This window comes from Populus alba, chromosome 4 (assembly GCF_005239225.2).
Source record: "Populus alba chromosome 4, ASM523922v2, whole genome shotgun sequence".
Classification (NCBI taxonomy): Eukaryota; Viridiplantae; Streptophyta; class Magnoliopsida; order Malpighiales; family Salicaceae; genus Populus; species Populus alba.
The window spans coordinates 20,846,519-20,864,486 of NC_133287.1; the positions used below are offsets into that span (position 1 = coordinate 20,846,519).

A 17,968-nucleotide genomic window follows, 5' to 3' on the forward strand; every position below is an offset into this window, starting at 1 on the left:
ATTGACTGGCTATAACTCAATAAAACATGAAAATATGGAAAAGCTATGTGAACAAGTTTCTTTGGGAGAAAAACATTTTTTTGTTGAGCTATAAGGCACTGTCAATTTCTTTCTTTAGAACTATTACATGAGACAGAAAATGGGGACAAAAATCATTCTTCAACAATGTCGCATTGTTGAAGATAAGGGTTATCATACTGTACATATCTAGACCAGTAAGGCTTGTACTTGGCAACAGCCAAATCCAACCATGGCTTGTAATTCCCATTGTAGTGAACTACAGCTGCATTCTCTATCTCAGTTTGGTTAAGAGCCGGGTCATAACCAAGTCCCAAGACATGCCAACTTCGGTCCAGTGGATAGGTTAGGTTATAGAAGGTTATGAGTCCCGGTGGCAACGAGCCCAATTTCCAAAGAGTTCTATCCTCATTCTGCAATACAAATTTACCAACCAGTTACAAAAGGAGCAGTCATAAAATGATATAAAACTCAATTAAAAGAATAAAATGTTGTGAATAGAAGCTACAGTTGATGAACTTGCCGCTTCAACATTCAGTTATTCCTTCCCGGAGGGATGCAAAACCATAGCATACACCATCTCCCATTCATGAAACCATACCAAGTTCTCCCATGATATCAAGCATGTTTAAACCAGCTACCCTTAAACTGATTTCTTTACTTTCAATGACAGATATATGGTTATTTTAATAAATACTAATCCAAATGTATATGACAAGATGTTAGTTTTTTCTCCCCGTGTCATAACTAAGTCATATATAGCCAGTTCATGACTGAAAGTAATATTTCAAAATGCAATCCAAAAAGACATTGACATAGAACTTGCATAAGAAATAGTTAAGAGGTGGGAACTTATTAGAAGGATGAGATTGAAGCATTTACCAGATCTTGCCAGTGATGATATATCCCAGTGATATTCGAAATTTTCCACTGCTTCAAGTCAAACATGTTCATGCCAAATGCCCATCCGCAAGCATTTGGATCAAAATTGTTGTAGATCTTTGGATTCGAGAAGTTCAGATACTTGTCAAACCTATGAAAGCTCTCCTTACATGTCTCCACTGCACCATTTACCATCCCTTGTAGATCAATGGACCAAAGTGGTGTCAAATCCTTCTGAACTACAATGTCATCATCCAAGAAAAGGATCTTGCCTAGTTTTGGATATACTTCAGGAAGATAGAATCGAAGATGATTCAGCATAGATAAATATTTTGGATTCCTATATTTGAGATTGTCAGCACCAGAAGCAAGAGAGGAGGGGTGATTAGACTTGAAATAGTATTCTTTAATCCGGGCAGATTCAAGTTGACGTAAAACAGAACAGTAAGAGGCATTCAACCACTTAAAATCATCAATATTTTCAACTTGTACTGTTGCTTTGGATGGAGGATTGACAATAAACCACATTTTCATCGCAGCAAAGTTCAGTTTATCTGTGACTATATGGAAAACATGTTTCTGTGTATCTTTTGCATGCTGCACGGTGGAATTGATAACCACAGATGTTGCGAGCACATTATCAGAGAAGATGGCATAGTGGAACAAAGACGGATCTTGAACCTTTTCTTTGTCCAAATACTTCTTGTTTTGATAACCATATAGGAAATAGTCAGCTGCAAGCTGCAGAGGAAGACAGTGTAATGGTTTTGGGATTGTTTTTGCTGCTAGTTGAATCAAGAACGCACTTTTTTTCTTCAAAGCATTTACATTCTCTTCATTTAACTGGAGCATGGCCCTTAACTTCCGAGACATTGTAGGACATTCGTATAGTTGATCCTTTGCTATAGACAAAACATGCCCCATTGCTTTTGCTTGAACAAGTGCGCTGGAGAAACATAACAGAAATATCCATCCATGAAAACCGAGAAACAAAACATATGCCTTGTAAAACAAAGCAATAGACTACATAATGGACGTACCTTGGGTGAAGCTCTGCATCAGACATTGCTTCTCCAATAGCAAGCTGGCTTTCTCTCGACTGTTTCATAAGAGAGTTGTAAAGTGTAGTTGCATTGTTTGATTTGGCAATATTTGCATAAGCTTTGGCCATTATAATCTGGTCCCGCATGAGTTTCAGAGTAGAATCAGAATTTGGACTATCAAAATCTCTCCTCCATATACTGTACTTTCCCTTGATAGAAGTGTCCAAGCTTTTGGACCATATAAATGCAGTTGCTTCTGTCTGGCTGTCAGCAGCTCCTTTATCTTGTCGAATTAGCACTGAAGTTCGGAGTACCCTCCTGTCCTTCCGTGCTGTCTGAAGAGCTAGGAACCATCATAATCTAAATCAACCGAGAAAAGCAAATACAGTGCATACAAGCAGAAGTTATTGACAGTTCACCTGGCGCTGGAGCTTCACTGGGCTCATTGGTAACTTCAAAGAAGATGGGATTCCACCTTCACCATGTTGATGATCCCTCGCAGAAAACAGCACATCATCTTCATGTGTTGCTCCAGCTTTTGATGAATCTTCTAATCTCTGAAACTAATGGAGAGGTAGAGAAAAATGCCTTTCAGGTCTGCAACTTCATCTACTGAACTAAATCAAATAGGAAAATTGAGGTTGAAACATATCTTGAAATCTTAAAACTGATATTGCTCTTAAAGATTGTTGACACTGTTTCTCATGTTGAAAGTCATGACGCAAATAATCCTCCTTTCATAGTAAAGAAACTCAACAAAGTCACTTGAAGTTACCTGGGAAGTCTTTGGCTGATCATGATTTTTATCTGCAGGGTTTTCCAAGACCCAAGAAGGAGACAGGTCACTCATTTTCACCCTACTCGTTCGAACAGCACCAGAAGTGTCACTGTATGTTGCAATTATGTTGATATCCTGGGAAGCATAAAATAAATATAAGCATCACTCTTAATTGATGTCAAGTGAAAGATGCCGCAAGTTACCATTTCATCTAATTGAACCCCGTGCCCAGCCACAGAAGAAGCATCATGTTCCTGCTCAACCAAAAGTAGGCCAGATGTCAGTTAAATATGTGTGTGTAATCTTTGGGTGTATGAATATTCACTCAAACAAATAATGTCACTCAAAGCTATGCATAAACAGGGTATCTCAAGGAAGAAAAAAAAACACGCATCCTTGTTGCAATTAAAAACTCAAGGAAACAAACACACAAAATCCTTTTCCACGAGTTCATCAAAACACCTAATTACTCTACCCCCACTGAAAACCACGCAATCTTCAAACATAGAAGTAAGACTATATCACCTCCATAAACAATAAAAATCGAGCTCATCTGGAACTGAAAAATATGGAAACTTTTTAAGAAAAACCCACATTTACTTCACCAAAAAGTTTTTCCGGCTCAAAACAAAGGAAAAGGAAAAACTATGAGGGGGGGGTGGGGGCAAACTTATTTTCCAATCTAACCTTTTTCAAGAAAGCTGAGCACCCTCTAAATGACAGTTACACATAATACAGTTGAAGCAGTGAACCCCCTGATTAAGAAACACATCAATCGATCACTATTATTACCATCAATGTCTCAGAAACCCAAGTCATTGTCTTCACTATCTTCACAGCTCATGGAAAGATTATAAATTTCTCATTTAATGCCCATAAATAAATATTTTTTTAAAAAGGAAAAATCACCAAAGATAGATGCAAGCTAAATTAGTCAATTTCACACATTAAGATGGGAACTTTGAATCAATGAGACGAAAAAAACCTGATGTAATCGCCGATGATGCGCTTTGGGCTCTCTTTGACTAAAACCCAAAAAAAAAAAAAGAATAAATCATTAAATAGATTAAGCAAAGGGAGATGACGGATTAAGGAATGATTAAGTCAGAATGAGGAAGCGAGAGATCTTACAGAGTTGGATTATAATCTGATAAATCTGCACGAACAACCTGCACCAAGGAAGGAAGGAAGGATTTAATTAATTAGCTAATTAAGATTGAAAAAAAAAAACAGAGATTAGAGAGTATGATTATTATAAGATAATTAAAAATGAAAAATACCATGAAGAAGATCAGAAGAAGAGCTAGAGAGCTTGAAGTCCAGAATCTTCTTCTCCTCCTCCTTCCCTGTGCTTCCATTGAAATCAGAATTTCTCTTTTTTTGTGCAGTTAGTTAGTTTCCTTCTCTTCCACGCACAGTCTCTCTCCCTCCCCTCTTCACTCGGCTCGCATTACCGGCACGAAAGCAAGACGGTTTGATGGCATCTTTTACTCCTATGGTACTAGGGCTGTGGTTAATTAAGGCTTCAGCTACCAATTTTGCTCAATTATATCCCCAAACTGTTATTTTTAAGTCTTCTTTTAGATTGAGCCGTTAAAATTAATGGTCAAACTTTGACCATCAACTTACCGCTTGGTAAGAAAAAATTATATGTATTTTTTTTATTATTTGATAGGCTAATATTAATAATTATTTTAAAAAATAAAAAAATATATATGATTTAATTGTATTTTTTAAACAAAACAACACTTTAAAAAAATATCAATTATTATAATATCAAACGTGTTCTTAAAATACTTTATACAATATAGTTGGTTTTGCATTTTTAGAATTTGTTTGGTAATGTAGTGAGGTATAATTGAAATTGTATTTTACTTTATTATAATTTTAGAAATATTTGGTTAAGCAACACACATCATAATTTTGCATTAATCATTCTGAAAACTCTCTTTTAAAATGTTATTTACAAAAAACATATATAATTTATAATTTTTATTAAATTTACTTTTAGATTGAATTGTTTAAATTAATTTTAAAACTTTGACTATCAACTTAAAATACATGTTTAGCAAGAGTTAAGTAGTTTTTATTTTATTTTATAACTCATAAAACTATTTTTGAATGCAAATACTAAACAAGGCATCCTTCCATGATAATATTTTAAAATTATACTTTAGATTTTTCTATCTAGAATGACTTTTAGGGCATGTTTAGTAATGTAATTGTGGTTTTTTTAAAGTATTTTTTTATATTAAAAATGCATCAAAATAATTTTTTTTCAGTTTTAAAAAATTATTTTTAAAATCAGCGTATCAAAATATTTCAAAACATTTTTAAAAAATAATTTTTAGTCAAAAAAAAAAAAAAATTTAAAATGCGGGTATAACCACATTTCCATATGCTCTATACAAAAAAATGGTTTAACTTTAAGGCTATAATAGATTAAATTGATAGTTAAGACCTTATTTTGTCATATCCGTAATAGTTTAGGAGTAAAATAAATGCGTTAAACCGACGATTAGTGTGGATATCATCTAGACAACGGGTCGGTAGACAGGGAGAGATGGTTGTTTGCCACGTGGTGATTTTGTTTTCGTGCCGGAATGAATGACAGCCAGGTTTGGGCTGTCTTAATGGGCTTTCGAAATTCAACGAAGCCTGCTAATTTAGATTTGGCCTTGCTTTTGCCTAGCGGGATGGTCTGGGCCTAGTTTTTCTATGATTGTCCAATTGTTTCACTGGTAGAGGAACGCTTACTGTTTATAGCACAGTTATAACACTGTTATTTATACTGTGCAAAGCTTTGTTTTACAACCCGAAAACAGGTCCACCCGAGACCTGGCCAACTCAGAAACCGGCCCAATCCTAATTAAAAAATAAAAAAAAATCTAATTAACCTGATGAAAAATCCAAACTTAACCGAATTTGGATAATTAGTCAAAACACTGTAATTTTTTTTTTAAATAAAAATTTGTTACTACCAATGACTTGGTACATGTCTCGGAATCATGTTTTAAAACTACAGTGAAAAGATCAGTAGAAACGTGCATGGGTTTCGTTATTCTGTCTTAAGTATAAATACGAGTCCAGTAAAGGAAGGAGGTGGGGCTAACTCAGTTGAATGCATTACCAACTCAGTACTCACAAGGCCATTCCTCCCACCATCGTTGATCGGCCTTCCTGAACAGGTTGAGTTCTTGGTAACGAGGGGGAGTCGAGGTAGCTTGGAACAATTTAAGACAGCAAGAGAGTTATCTTGTTCTACAGAAGGTTCATAGTCTTCTGTCTTCGGATGAATTAAAAGGAGACCAGGAAAAAAGTAAAATAAATGATTTTTGCACCATAAGAAACATTGGAATCCGAGATTTGTCTGACTATTTAAAACTGACTACAGAAGGAAGGGTTTTTATGGTCAGACAGCATTGAGCTCCCCTCCTAGATACTAGGATTACATTGTTTACATGCTTCTTCGTACCACCACTCCACATCTCTGCTAAAGTAATTACATTTTCATGGCTGACACGCTCACGCTCAGTGGCCCGTTACAACAGCAAAACTAGCTATAGATTTTATGAATTACATAAACAAACAAATGAAAATTTTTAATGAAGAAACAATGATCGCAATTTGAAGGACATGTTCACTAGCAATGGTTATTTTTACCTCACACGTGGAGGGTTTTGGTAGCCTCGAATTCCATCTGTCAGAACTGGATGATGCGGAGAGCGATATTGCAAGGGCTGCTGGACGTTTTGGTGAGGCATGGAACGTTTTGGACGAGCTCTAGGCTCTACTGGTTTATCCTTGGCTGCTTCTATTCGTTCTAAGGTTGCCACAACTTCTTTCATATGGGGACGGTGCCTGTGTTCTGGTTCAAGACAATTTAGAGCAAGCTGTGCTATTCGCAGAGCTGCTTTGGCAGGATATCTCCCCTCTAACCGAACATCCATAATGCTTTTCAACTTTCTTTTATCAGATAAATATGGCTTGATCCAATCCACCAGAGTATGTCTCCCACTTGGGCGGTTCGTGTCGAGTGCCCTTAAGCCCGTCAAAATCTCGACCAGAACGACACCAAAACCATACACATCGCTTTTAACATACAAATGCCCTGTTTTTAGCAAAATGTTAAGTGTCATGTAAGGTTTTAAAGTAGCGTTTCGAAACATATAGAATCTGAGTGCAAATTTTTAACCTAGCCAAACCATCAATCAATCAACCAAAACCAACAAAAGATCCAGGGGACTTGATTACCTGTTGCAACATATTCAGGAGCTGCATAACCACATGTTCCCATTATCCTTGTTGTCACGTGTGATTGACTAGCTGAAGGGCCTAACTTTGCCAAGCCAAAGTCTGATAACTTCGCTGTGTAAGACTGCATTAAAACCACAAATAAGAAAACATCTAAAGTGATATCTTTCAGATCAGAATCATTAAATTCAATGAGAACAGTACCCCATCAATAAGTATATTTGAGGCTTTAAAATCTCGGTAGATCACTTGCTTATCAGATGCGTGCAAGAAAGAGAGGCCTCTTGCTGCTCCTATGGCGATCTTGAGCCGTGTATCCCACGGAAGTGGCTGAACAGCTGAACCTCCTGCACCATTAAAAAATATATATTGCTGATTAATCAAATGATCTTGTTTCAAAAAAATCAGTAAAAATTCCTTTTTGCGCCTAACTAAGAGCTTGAAAGGGGGGGGAAGGTATTAGTTAAATCAACATAACTATTAGCTCTTACTTCCAAATAAATGGTTCTCCAAGCTTCCCTTCTGCATGAATTCATAAACGAGAAGAAGTTCCCTATCCTCCCAACAGTATCCTATCAGCCTTACAAGGTGAGGATGAGAAAGCCTTCCTAAGAAATTTACCTCTGCCTGCACCAACAAATGAAGAAATTAGGAAGTACATTTTTAGAATAACGCACCAGCGATAAACTGAGTTGATCAGAAAATAGGAGACAACATAGTGTTTGCTTTTTTACCAGTTATTACCATCACCCCATTCTCTATAACCTAAAGAGCATGAGGTTGAAGGTGTGATCTTTGATTTAATGAAATTGTCAAAAATCAGATGAAAAGACAATGATTATATGAGAACTATCTCAATGTCCTCGAAAGTTTGATCGTACAAATTTACTAATTGATTTTTTCATTAGTTTTCATGCTTTCTCCTCTGAGAAAAGAGAACGTGCTCTGATCGTAAAATAAGAGGAACCTCAACCACCACCCGTAAAATTGAAGCTCAATGGAAGAAACCTATCCAATTGAAATTTGCACACCAGCCTGAGGTTGACTTCTCAAACATGGCCACTCAATTTTCAAGTGCTATATGCATAAATGTGCATCTACAGTAGAACCACAGAAACATTTGGATCCACAGAAGCATTGTTTCAAAGCTATAGGTCACATAATATATATGCCTAACAAACAGAGAAAATTCTCTAGAGCCTAGCCTCTTCCCAGCAACTATAAGAGAAAAATCATAAAGAACATTTGAGCTGATCCAATTTCACTTCATAACACGCTTCCTGAAATACCATTATTAACCATCAAAAGTCTCCTACTCTCCAAATGATTAGAAATCCCGACATTTCAAGATATTCAACAATCATGTGAAAATTAAATGATGATTTTCTATAAAACAGTCTACCAATGATTAGTTCTTTCTCAAGTTGGTTGAATACCTGCCATTCTTCAAATCCTTGCAAGCTCTCGGAATTCAACCTTTTAACAGCAATTACAGTTCCACTTCCATTTCTCCCTGGCGCCTTCTCATCAAGCCATCCTTTGTAGACTTGACCAAAACCTCCCTCGCCAAGCAATGTATCAGGTTTAAAATTCCTGGCGGCAACCCTTAGTTCTGCAAAGGAGAATACCCGCAAGTTGGGGGTAGGCAAAATCTGCCCATTTGGAAACTCCTCGTCACCACTCCCAGCTGAAAACCGGCTGTGAGCAGAGATGTTGCTGCCCCTAGATGATGTTGCATTGCTGACTCCAAAAGAAGTGGTGTTGCTAGTTGTATGAGATATCCCAGCTGCAGTTACAAAATTGAAGTTAGGTAACATATTTAAGGAAGTAAAAAACAACAAGTTTTAGGAAAGTTAGAAACGCGTCAAATGATTTTCTATTTCAATTAAAATGAACAAATTTGTGGAAATCCAAAAGAAAAAAGTAAACAACTTTAAGGAAAAAAGAATTTCCACTATTGATCTGACAGAAGTCGAGATAAAGTCCAAATGAAAAAAACAAATTCCAAATACAATACGAAAGGAATCCACACCGAAACTGTAGAGCATCAGGGCAATCTCCTAGCGAAAGGATTGACATATCAAACTAGCTCAAAAGCAAAAGGTGAAAGAGAAAACCAGTTGTCTTGGTACTAAACAAACTTGACACTGAATCACATCAAATTCTATTCCCTAAAAGTTAGAACAAAAACAGCAAAACCCAGATTACAAATTGGATTAACTAGATTAAACATTTAATGAAAAGGAAAGAAAAAAAACATTACATAAAGGTAAGAGGGCTTTGTTTTACCTGAGCTTATTTGACCAGTGGTTGAAGGTGTAGTAGGACTATGAGCAGAAGAACCCCAGCAATTCCCCATCTAAAAAAAAAAACCAGCTGGATTCTATCAAGATGCAAAAGATATAACCTTGCAGGTGTACCCAGCTTAATTTCAAGAACTCGAAGATGGATGCAGGAAAAAAGACACAACTTTGATCTTGATTATATTCTTCAAAAGGGCTACCCTTCTTTTCCCTTTTCCTTTAATCAAAATCTTTCTTCTTCTTCAACAACCAAATTAATGGGCTAAAATCTCTTTTCTTGACTAGAATTTCCCCCCTCTCTATCCACTAAAGTCTGAGATTCTCTTTCTGTGTGCGAGTCTAATCATCAGATATAAAAGCATGGGAAAAAAATAATTTTCAGTGAACAAGACAGTTTATTTAATATTGAGAGAGAGAGGAGAAGGATAGACTGAGTCTTTCTGTAATTTTGTAAGAAGCCAAGTGGTTTCGCGGGTAATTAAGAGAGAAGAACGTTTGTCCAAGTCAACTGCCGTGTCAGGGAAATTTTATCAGTCAAAAGACTGGATTTTCTATCAGAAGGCTTCAACTGTATTTGTTTTTCGTACTATCTTGCTTTGGGTTATAATTGAAAAGGCAAATATATATTCCCTTCAGGGACAGAAGAGTTACGTGCTAGTTTATGTACGGTGTTGCGGTGAAAATAATTTATTTTCATTTTTTATATATCATTTTAAGATTATACAAAAAATATCTTAAAAAATATTTTTTATACACTAAAAAACAAATACAGTAGTTTTGATATTGGTTTCACAATGCTTTTTTATTTAGAAAATATATTAAAATAATATTTTTTATTTTAAATGTTAGCTTGTATATAAAATAAAATAAAATAATTCAAAATTTTACAGATATTTTTTCAACGAAAAACAATTCAAGGCCTGATTTATCTTCTCCTAGCAATGGATCCTATCATCCTAACAGGGCCTCTCTCTCCCTCTCTCTCTCTCTCCCCCTCTCTCATGTGACTAAATCATACGCAAAACAAGAAAGGATTTAGTCAGTGCTTCAGCGTTTTTTGTCTTCTGCTTCCACTGTCTTCTCGGAAAACTTGTCTTGGAGTTGGACCTTTCGCTAAACCAAACTGCGTTGAGAAGTAAAACCCTAGCTATATGTTTATTAGAGACAGCCTGTTTTCCATTTCTCAAATAAAAGCAAGCAGGTTTGACCCAGTCCCATTTTGACCTTCAAGCTTACATGGGCCACCAATCGATCGGCCTGCCTAACTCCACCATCCTCAGACAATATAATATTGTAGGAAAGAATTTATTTGTGCCCATTTCAAGAAATTTTTGTCCCTTATAATACTTTCCTATAATAATGGATTTTCACAGAAATTGCATGTTGTTAAACAAAAGTCGGGTAGCTACTGTTGCGGCAGCGGCTTATGGTGGACAATAAACAATGTCAAAGTCCCCTGTTCCCATTCAAGTACTCTGTTCTATGTATTATTAGCTACTCAAGAGCTGGTGTTTTTTAATTCACTTAGAAATAGAATCCAAGTATACAGATAACAAGATGGATCTCAAATTTTATGTGAATAGAGAAGTAATACAGTAAAAGTAAACATTTTCTTCTCTGTGCCTCGTGACCTGTCTTTTTCTTCTTCTTCTTATGTTGTCTGAATGAGGTTAAGATAAAGCTGACTTTTAGTACAAGTTTTTTTAAAAGATGAGACTTCTGGATGGCAGCAAGAACGACATTTTATGGCCAAGTCCCTGGTTCACAATTCGTCAATAAGCAGAATCCATTTGGTGTAAGAACTAGATAGAGATAAGAAGTCTCTACCTTGCATATCGCGTTACAGAAAGCGTTGAATTCCAAGCGGATATTGCTTTGCAAGGTTGAAAATAGTTAATATGAAATAAACATCTAACATCTTGAAACCAAATTCTAGGAACATCATGGTTTCTCTGGTTTCCAAGGTCACAAGTGAAATCCTTTTTTAAGCTTAGGAATCTATGAATCAGGATACATTAATCTGTACAGAAACAACCTGCAATTTTACAGTACAGTTAGGTGTGGCTCAGATGGATCCTTATTGAGGAGACCTTGACTTGGTCTAATCCCTAGGAGCACAAATGCCAAGCCCACCACTCTAGTGTTCTGTGCTGGTGCCAACACTTGAATCCTGATCGAGTGGTTTGGGATTCAATACCAAACCACAGTCAAGGAGCATTGGCACCACTCTATGGTTAACTTAATCATCCGAGAAGCAAAAAAAAATAGCTCTACTATTTCTTAGAGCTGCAAAGCTAAATCTGGCTGTGCTGAATCAATGCGACCGGAACTAGGAGAACCTGGAGACTGGTATCTGACATTCAAGTCAGGTGGGACAGCATCCGATTTCTGATGTGGTGATGCGCCTGAATCTGGTTTTGATTTTGGATATAACCCTTGCCAAGTTGGTTGAGGTTGGTCTACAGGTCTTGGGGCCTCCACTGCCTCGCTCACAGAATTTGGCAATGCACCATTGAATTTTATTGAACTTGAATTCTCAGGGAACTTCGTTTTCTCAGAGTTTAGGCTGTTTGCATTTGCTGAATGGACCAGGTTCGAACTAGTTCTGGAGACCATGTCGGCCATCTGAGATGAATGAATGTTTAACCCAGCAGGCCTAGAAACTCCAACTAGTTTTCCCATTTGGGCTGCTGCTAGGTTAAAACCATATGTGGCATTGAATCCAATCATGCCAGGGTGAATGGCTGGGTTCTGATGAAGCTGAAATGAAGGTCTTTGCCTTGCCACACCCGTACTACTGTTCAGCACATTAAATGCAGAATGGGAATTCAATTTCGCAAGTGCTTCTGCTCTTTCTGTGCAAGGTTCAGATTTATTGGCAGCAGAGGAGGTAGTCATCGAGGTGGATGGAGGAACAGGAGTTAAACGTGTATCTGACAAGTGAGTAGAAGGCACCTGCTTCTCTGATAAAACATCTTTCTCAAGTTTCACTGACAAATTCTCTTCTTTTGATTTAACATTGCAACGGGTGGCATTAGCAGCTGAACTTTCAAGAACAGAGAAGGGCCTTTGTGGTAGCGGTGGTAGTGCCGGCTGACTTGGAGGGGGTGAAGAAAATAATGGCCTTTGTGGTGTGATGTCGTTTTCTCCAACCCATCCAGGACCAAACTTAATTCCCGGTGCTAAAGACCTCTCTATTTTCTTAACTGCGATTGTCCAGGAAAAAGGTCCGATGTTCGCAGCAAATCGTGCTATGCTCCTTGCATAACCATGCTCTGTCAGCAGTCCCACCTAATTCATGTAACAAAAAAAAAAAAGACAATCAATCAAAAATTATAAGGGCCGGCCACTTAAGCCCTAGAGTATAGCAAAACTTTTTTTTTTGGGGGGGGGGGGGGGGCTGGGGGGCTTGTGGATAGAGCAGTATACCTAAAAGTAAAAATTCCATTCCAAACACCTGATACAATTTAACTGCAGCATTACTACCACTTCTTAAAATTGTTAGGATCTTTTATGATTAGTATTTTGCAAAGCAAAACTAAGTGACTAGCTATACCAAATTAAATAGCCAAGAGATATAGGATTTTTTTTTTTTTTTCATTTTTATTCTAATTACCCTTGACCCACCCTCTATCCGTATGTGCCCCTTGCATGAATGAGGCTTTATTTTTCACTTCAAGGAATTAAATAGAAAATGGACATCGATGGGATACATACTGCGACTAGCTGCTTCCTTTCTGCGTCAAAAGTAGTCAGCACAGATGGCACTCGTCCACCAGCAGAAGGATTGAATTGCTTATAAGTGTTACGCCTGTTCTCATCAATTGCCAAAGGCTTCTTACTATGTTTACCTTTAAGTACAGAACCTGTAATAAAAGTGAAAATGTCTTGTCATTATGTTAAGTACAGAATTGGAAGAGTGCCGACAAATGAAGTTGAAAAGGAGAAAAAAACAAACTAATATTGAAGTTCTGTACCTGCAGTTTCGTCATGCCTCTCAAATCTGTTGTCTGTCAACGAATAAGCTTCGTTGCGAGAACCATGAAATTGTTCTGAAGAATCTGCAAAACCAGGCTTCTCTGAAGGTCTATTCTCTCCACCTGTAGCAAGAGTCGCACCTGAGGGAAACTCAGAACCAGCAGGGTCTAGTGAAGGCCTGCCCGGTGATTTTTTTAAGTTCTCTGAAGGTGGCCTCCCTCTTTTTACTACTTTATGTTCTGCTTCGTTATCATCAGTATCTTGCCTTAAATTTTCAAAGTTCTTTCTTGCCAACTCTTGTATGGATCGTGCCTGACAATAGTAGGAAATCTCAAAAAAATAAAAATGTAAGCCTGAAAATTTAAAATTCAAAGGTAAAAGGATGGCTTTACCTGTCGAAAATATATGGTATCTGGGGCATTATATTGCATTGCGTTCGTACATATTAAGAAAACATCTTTCTGCATGCAATAAGATCAAAATCCAAAGAATTTCTTTCAAAATCAAATAAAAGAAAATGAAGGATTTTAGAATATCATTAGATTGGGATATTGTCCTAACTCAGAATCCAATTAAATCTTCTTTTTCCTTATAAGAGGCAGCAAGGAAGGCAAATTTCACGTGTCAACATGCACATGCATGAGGCAGGAATTGGAGTACTGTGAAGGTTTGTCTAGGACAAACCTCATGCGAGTGGATCCACAATCAATTGACCAACAAAAATGAAGAATTGCAATAAGTAGCAGTATATCAACAAAAATGATGGACAATAGGGGTGTTCAATAAAAACAACCAACCGATTAAACTGAAAAACAATAACCAAAAAAACTGAACCGGTAGAAAAAAAAAACCAAAGAAACCAATTTAAAAGCTAGAAAAATTATTTGGTCTGGTTCGATTTCAGTTTCAGAAAGTTGAAACCAATTGGAACTGGACCAAACCAGTTCAACCTAATTTAAATAGAGAAAGAAAAAAAAACAGTATAAATACAAACATTCATTAACCATATTCCCTTGTCAGTTTATATATAACAGTGATCTTTAATCGCATGATTGTGTATGTCTCAAAATGATGCTTCTGCCTCTAATATGTATACTTCTATCCAAGAGATAAACTAATTTCAATGCCCATTCTGCATGAAACAGCTTGATGAAGTGGACATGGGAATGACATATGAGGAACTCTCAGTTTATGGAAGGCTGCGAAAGATCTTTTGCTGGAAGGCTGTGAAAGACATTGGGTTTCCTGGTTTTCAAAGCAAAACAACCGAACCGAACCGAACCGACCTGAACTGGTTTTCAGTTCGGTCCAGGTTAAATTACTAGAAATTAAAAATTTTGGTTCGGTTAGATTTTTTGGCCCGCACCGAACTGTGAGCACCCCCAATGGAAATGAATACAGAACTAGTACTCCTGCCTTTTTAGTCTCCCAGTTACTAGTAGGAGATCCACAAATGCAAGAAATCATTCCTAGCTTGCAACCATTAAAAACACACCACCTACTGAAATAATTCTTGCACTTATCCATTTAATCAGACCAAGCCTGGAGCTATTTGCATTAAATTGGCACCTCTGTCATGGACATTTAATACTAATAGTTTGGCACAAGCAGGGGTTACAAATTGCTCACTGATTTCTATGGGGCACCAACTCACTTAAAGTAACCAGTTATTTTTTGTTAATGTGAAATCTAATTAAAGGTAGCTACCACAATGATCTGTCGATGCATGAAATGGAAATGATAGATTAGAATTGAAGACCAATTTAACAGTCTTAATGGAAGGAGCAGGGACTCTTTAAGTATTTTAAACTCTAATATGGAAACACAATGTCTCATCTAGTAGAACACTCTATAGATCTATCTGCATGCTAAAAGAACAAAAACCAATCAGTTGAAAACAAAATCTGATCATGTGAATGTATTAATTTCTGGTGTCATGCCCATGTCTCATAGAAACCAAATGAAATCAAAGGATGTTCATTCCTTAGTCTATTTATACCTATGTGTTCTTTCCATCAAACAAATGCAGGCACAATCAACAGAACCTAATCTAAATTTAATTCTATGGACTCTTCTGTTTTTGTATGGACATGTGTATGTACCTAAAAACACAAATCAACCTAAATAAAAGAAAAAAGGGAAAGCTGGAAAGACGTAATCACACTACAAAAATGATAAACGAACCTCAAATTGTTCCAAACTGGCATAAGCTCCATTCAAGAGTTTCTTTCTGACAGTTCCAAAATCCATGGGATGCTCGATGACTTCAAGGTAATCTGGAAGCTGCATAACAAGTAGGATGTCATCAACCGGAAATCAGATAACAAAAGCATATAAACAAGTCCAAAAGGCTAAATGCATCATCAAAACACTAACCTCATTTAGGTCCACTGGCTCGGAGAACACGCCATACGTGTCCTTCCTGCAATTATAAAATGAAAAGAAATAAATCTCACCCACTTCACTAAAAACCTTAAAAGCAAACATCAAAAGAACAAAAATGCAAAAACTTTGAAAGCTGCTGAAAAAAAAAAAAAAAAACACACTTTTGAAGCCTGTCCAGGATGAACAGCAATAGCTTTTTATCAGGTAAAGGTGCTGATGGTCCAGAATCTGCAAAACAAGTAAGACATGAATCAAACAAAAGTTCCCAAATTCAGCCCTTTTAGACAAATGGGTCTTCAAAATCATTAACAAACACCAACCTTTGACATTGCTTGTAGGGTTTGTTCCAGTTGTAGACTTCTGATCTCCCTGAAATTAAAAATAAAAAATAAAAAACCCAACAATAAATTAACAGAAATAACAAACTACTATCAAAACTTTATGCTGTAATCGATGAGTAAGTGTTAAAAGGGACTTGCAAGCCGCCAAAAAAGGAAACTACAGTTACCATAAAAACAATTACGACTCTTACTGTTATTTCTGTTATTTATTTTTCTCATAAAAGACAAATTAAATTTCATTCAGAAAAGAAAAGAAAAGTCTTTTTTTTTTCGAGTTGTTTAAAAAGATTTATACTAGACAACATTATTATTATTATTTTTCGAAAATAGAAATATTCAGAACCAAGTCAAATACTTACATAAGCCCGCTTTTCAAGGAGCCTTCTTACGTTAATTTCCCAACGTTACTTTCTTTGTTTTATCAAAAAGTTTGGATTTTTCACTTACCTTTTCACTCTCAGATCCATTGATCTTCCTCTTCTTTTTATTTGACGCCGTATTTTTCTCTTCTTCACCGTTCGATTCCTCTCCAGACGAGTTAAACGACGTCGAATTAGTGTCTGATTTGGGCAATTTGAGAACCAGTTTCAGCTTCTTCTCGCGGCGGCGCTTTCCGTTTGATTCTGCGATGTCCTCATCATCAGAGGAGTCGCGGCAGCTGTCGTCGTAGGTAGGGTTGCGGCGAGCGGATCGACGTGGAGGAGCTGTAGTGGTGGTGGCAGATTTGTGATTTTGAGAAGAATTAGGGGTGGTTGTTGTTGAAATGCTAGAACTAGAATGAGAGGGCGAAACGTTTCGATGACGATGATGATGTATGCGTTTCTTTTGCTGCGGCTGCTGCTGGTTCTGCTGTTCTTTTATGGAGCGTTTTTGGAGATCTAATAAAGAAGGTCTTCCTTTCTTCTTCTTCATCTTCTCTACTGTCTTACTCTTACCCATTTCTTTGGGCTTCCCTTCTTTCTCTTTCTCTCTCTCTCTCTCTCTCTCTCTCTCACTCTCTCTCTCTCACTGACTAACAAACAGAGCCTTACTTACTTTTACTTTCTATTTTATTTTTAAATCATAGTTTTTATTTTGGGGCAAACTTATTATAAATCCATCAACATTTCATTTCTGCTCCTGTAGTTCAAGGTTTTCTAATTTCACCCCCACAGGTCTTCAAGAAGTTTCGATTTTGTCTTTTACTACCGAATAAGATATCTTAGGTTGTGCCCTGGTTCTTTAAACCGAACAAAAGAAATTTAGCTCATTTTATTATATATTAGCTTGATTTAATTATATAGTTTTTGTTTCATTTTGAAAACCTAACAAGCTAAAAAAATCAATTTTATTTTATTTTATAAGAAATTAAGAATCTTCAAACCTATAAAATTTTGAGATAATAATTAAAAGAAAAACTATTGTCATTCGTTGATTATTATGAAGAAAATATCTAAACTCAAAGCTTTAAAAGATTTAAATTCAATCAAGCTCTCAAGTTTTGGTTTGTATTTTATTGAATCCTTATATTTACCATTCTCAAGGAGTGAGAAAATCAAAATAATTTTTTAATATATATAATTTTATTTTTAATAAATTTATTCTAAAATAAGAAAAATAATTTGTCTGATATCTTTATAATTAACTAATAAAAAGTTGGCATTTTTCAATTCTTATTTTTTATTTTTTTCATACTCTTATCGCTCCTTATTTTTAAATCTCCATTTATGTTATAGTATATTAAAAAAATAACTCCAAACTCTTAAAAAAAAAACATAATAATATAAAAGACTAGGGCATTTGATTGCTAGTAGGGGAGAGAATAATATTTGAGAAATTTAAAAATACAGGGGCAGAATTAGAACATTGAAGAATGTAGGGGGGGGATTGAAGTTTCGCCTTTTGTTTTGGTTTGCGCAATCATGTGATGTTTGGTACAAATGGTATCTGACTTTAAGCTTCAGCACTTGGCACTTAGCACTGAGAGAAGAGCATGCGTGGCACGTG

The 17,968-nt window shown here is 36.3% G+C and overlaps 3 protein-coding genes across 4 annotated transcripts; all 3 read right to left on the reverse strand.

Annotated features, from left to right (window-relative positions):
• Positions 1-56: 56 nt before the first annotated feature.
• On the reverse strand, positions 57-4,243 carry LOC118038900 (probable galacturonosyltransferase 3). Of its 2 annotated transcripts, XM_035045396.2 has the most exons (10): positions 4,002-4,054; positions 3,853-3,890; positions 3,707-3,746; positions 3,409-3,476; positions 2,925-2,975; positions 2,719-2,856; positions 2,363-2,506; positions 1,941-2,278; positions 901-1,846; positions 57-431 (listed from the first exon to the last, which is right to left on the reverse strand). In XM_035045396.2, exons 5-10 carry the CDS (start codon positions 2,925-2,927, stop codon positions 153-155), a joined length of 1,848 nt encoding a protein of 615 aa, XP_034901287.1. In that variant the 5' UTR covers positions 2,928-2,975; positions 3,409-3,476; positions 3,707-3,746; positions 3,853-3,890; positions 4,002-4,054; the 3' UTR covers positions 57-152. The 2 variants fall into 2 exon arrangements, with proteins under 2 accessions (XP_034901287.1, XP_034901286.1); XM_035045395.2 differs by lacking the exon at positions 3,409-3,476 and having other exon boundaries at positions 4,002-4,243.
• Positions 4,244-6,037: 1,794 nt separating this feature from the next.
• On the reverse strand, positions 6,038-9,831 carry LOC118038898 (probable serine/threonine-protein kinase PIX13). Its single transcript, XM_035045393.2, has 6 exons — positions 9,265-9,831; positions 8,412-8,761; positions 7,467-7,602; positions 7,180-7,322; positions 6,976-7,099; positions 6,038-6,832 (listed from the first exon to the last, which is right to left on the reverse strand). The coding sequence occupies exons 1-6, from the start codon at positions 9,332-9,334 to the stop codon at positions 6,381-6,383; spliced, it is 1,275 nt and encodes a 424-aa protein (XP_034901284.1). The 5' UTR covers positions 9,335-9,831; the 3' UTR covers positions 6,038-6,380.
• Positions 9,832-11,177: 1,346 nt separating this feature from the next.
• Positions 11,178-17,024, reverse strand: LOC118038897 (uncharacterized). Its single transcript, XM_035045392.2, has 9 exons — positions 16,430-17,024; positions 15,962-16,010; positions 15,803-15,869; positions 15,633-15,678; positions 15,441-15,539; positions 13,649-13,717; positions 13,256-13,568; positions 12,996-13,144; positions 11,178-12,569 (listed from the first exon to the last, which is right to left on the reverse strand). Exons 1-9 carry the CDS (start codon positions 16,919-16,921, stop codon positions 11,559-11,561), a joined length of 2,295 nt encoding a protein of 764 aa, XP_034901283.1. The 5' UTR covers positions 16,922-17,024; the 3' UTR covers positions 11,178-11,558.
• Positions 17,025-17,968: the final 944 nt, after the last annotated feature.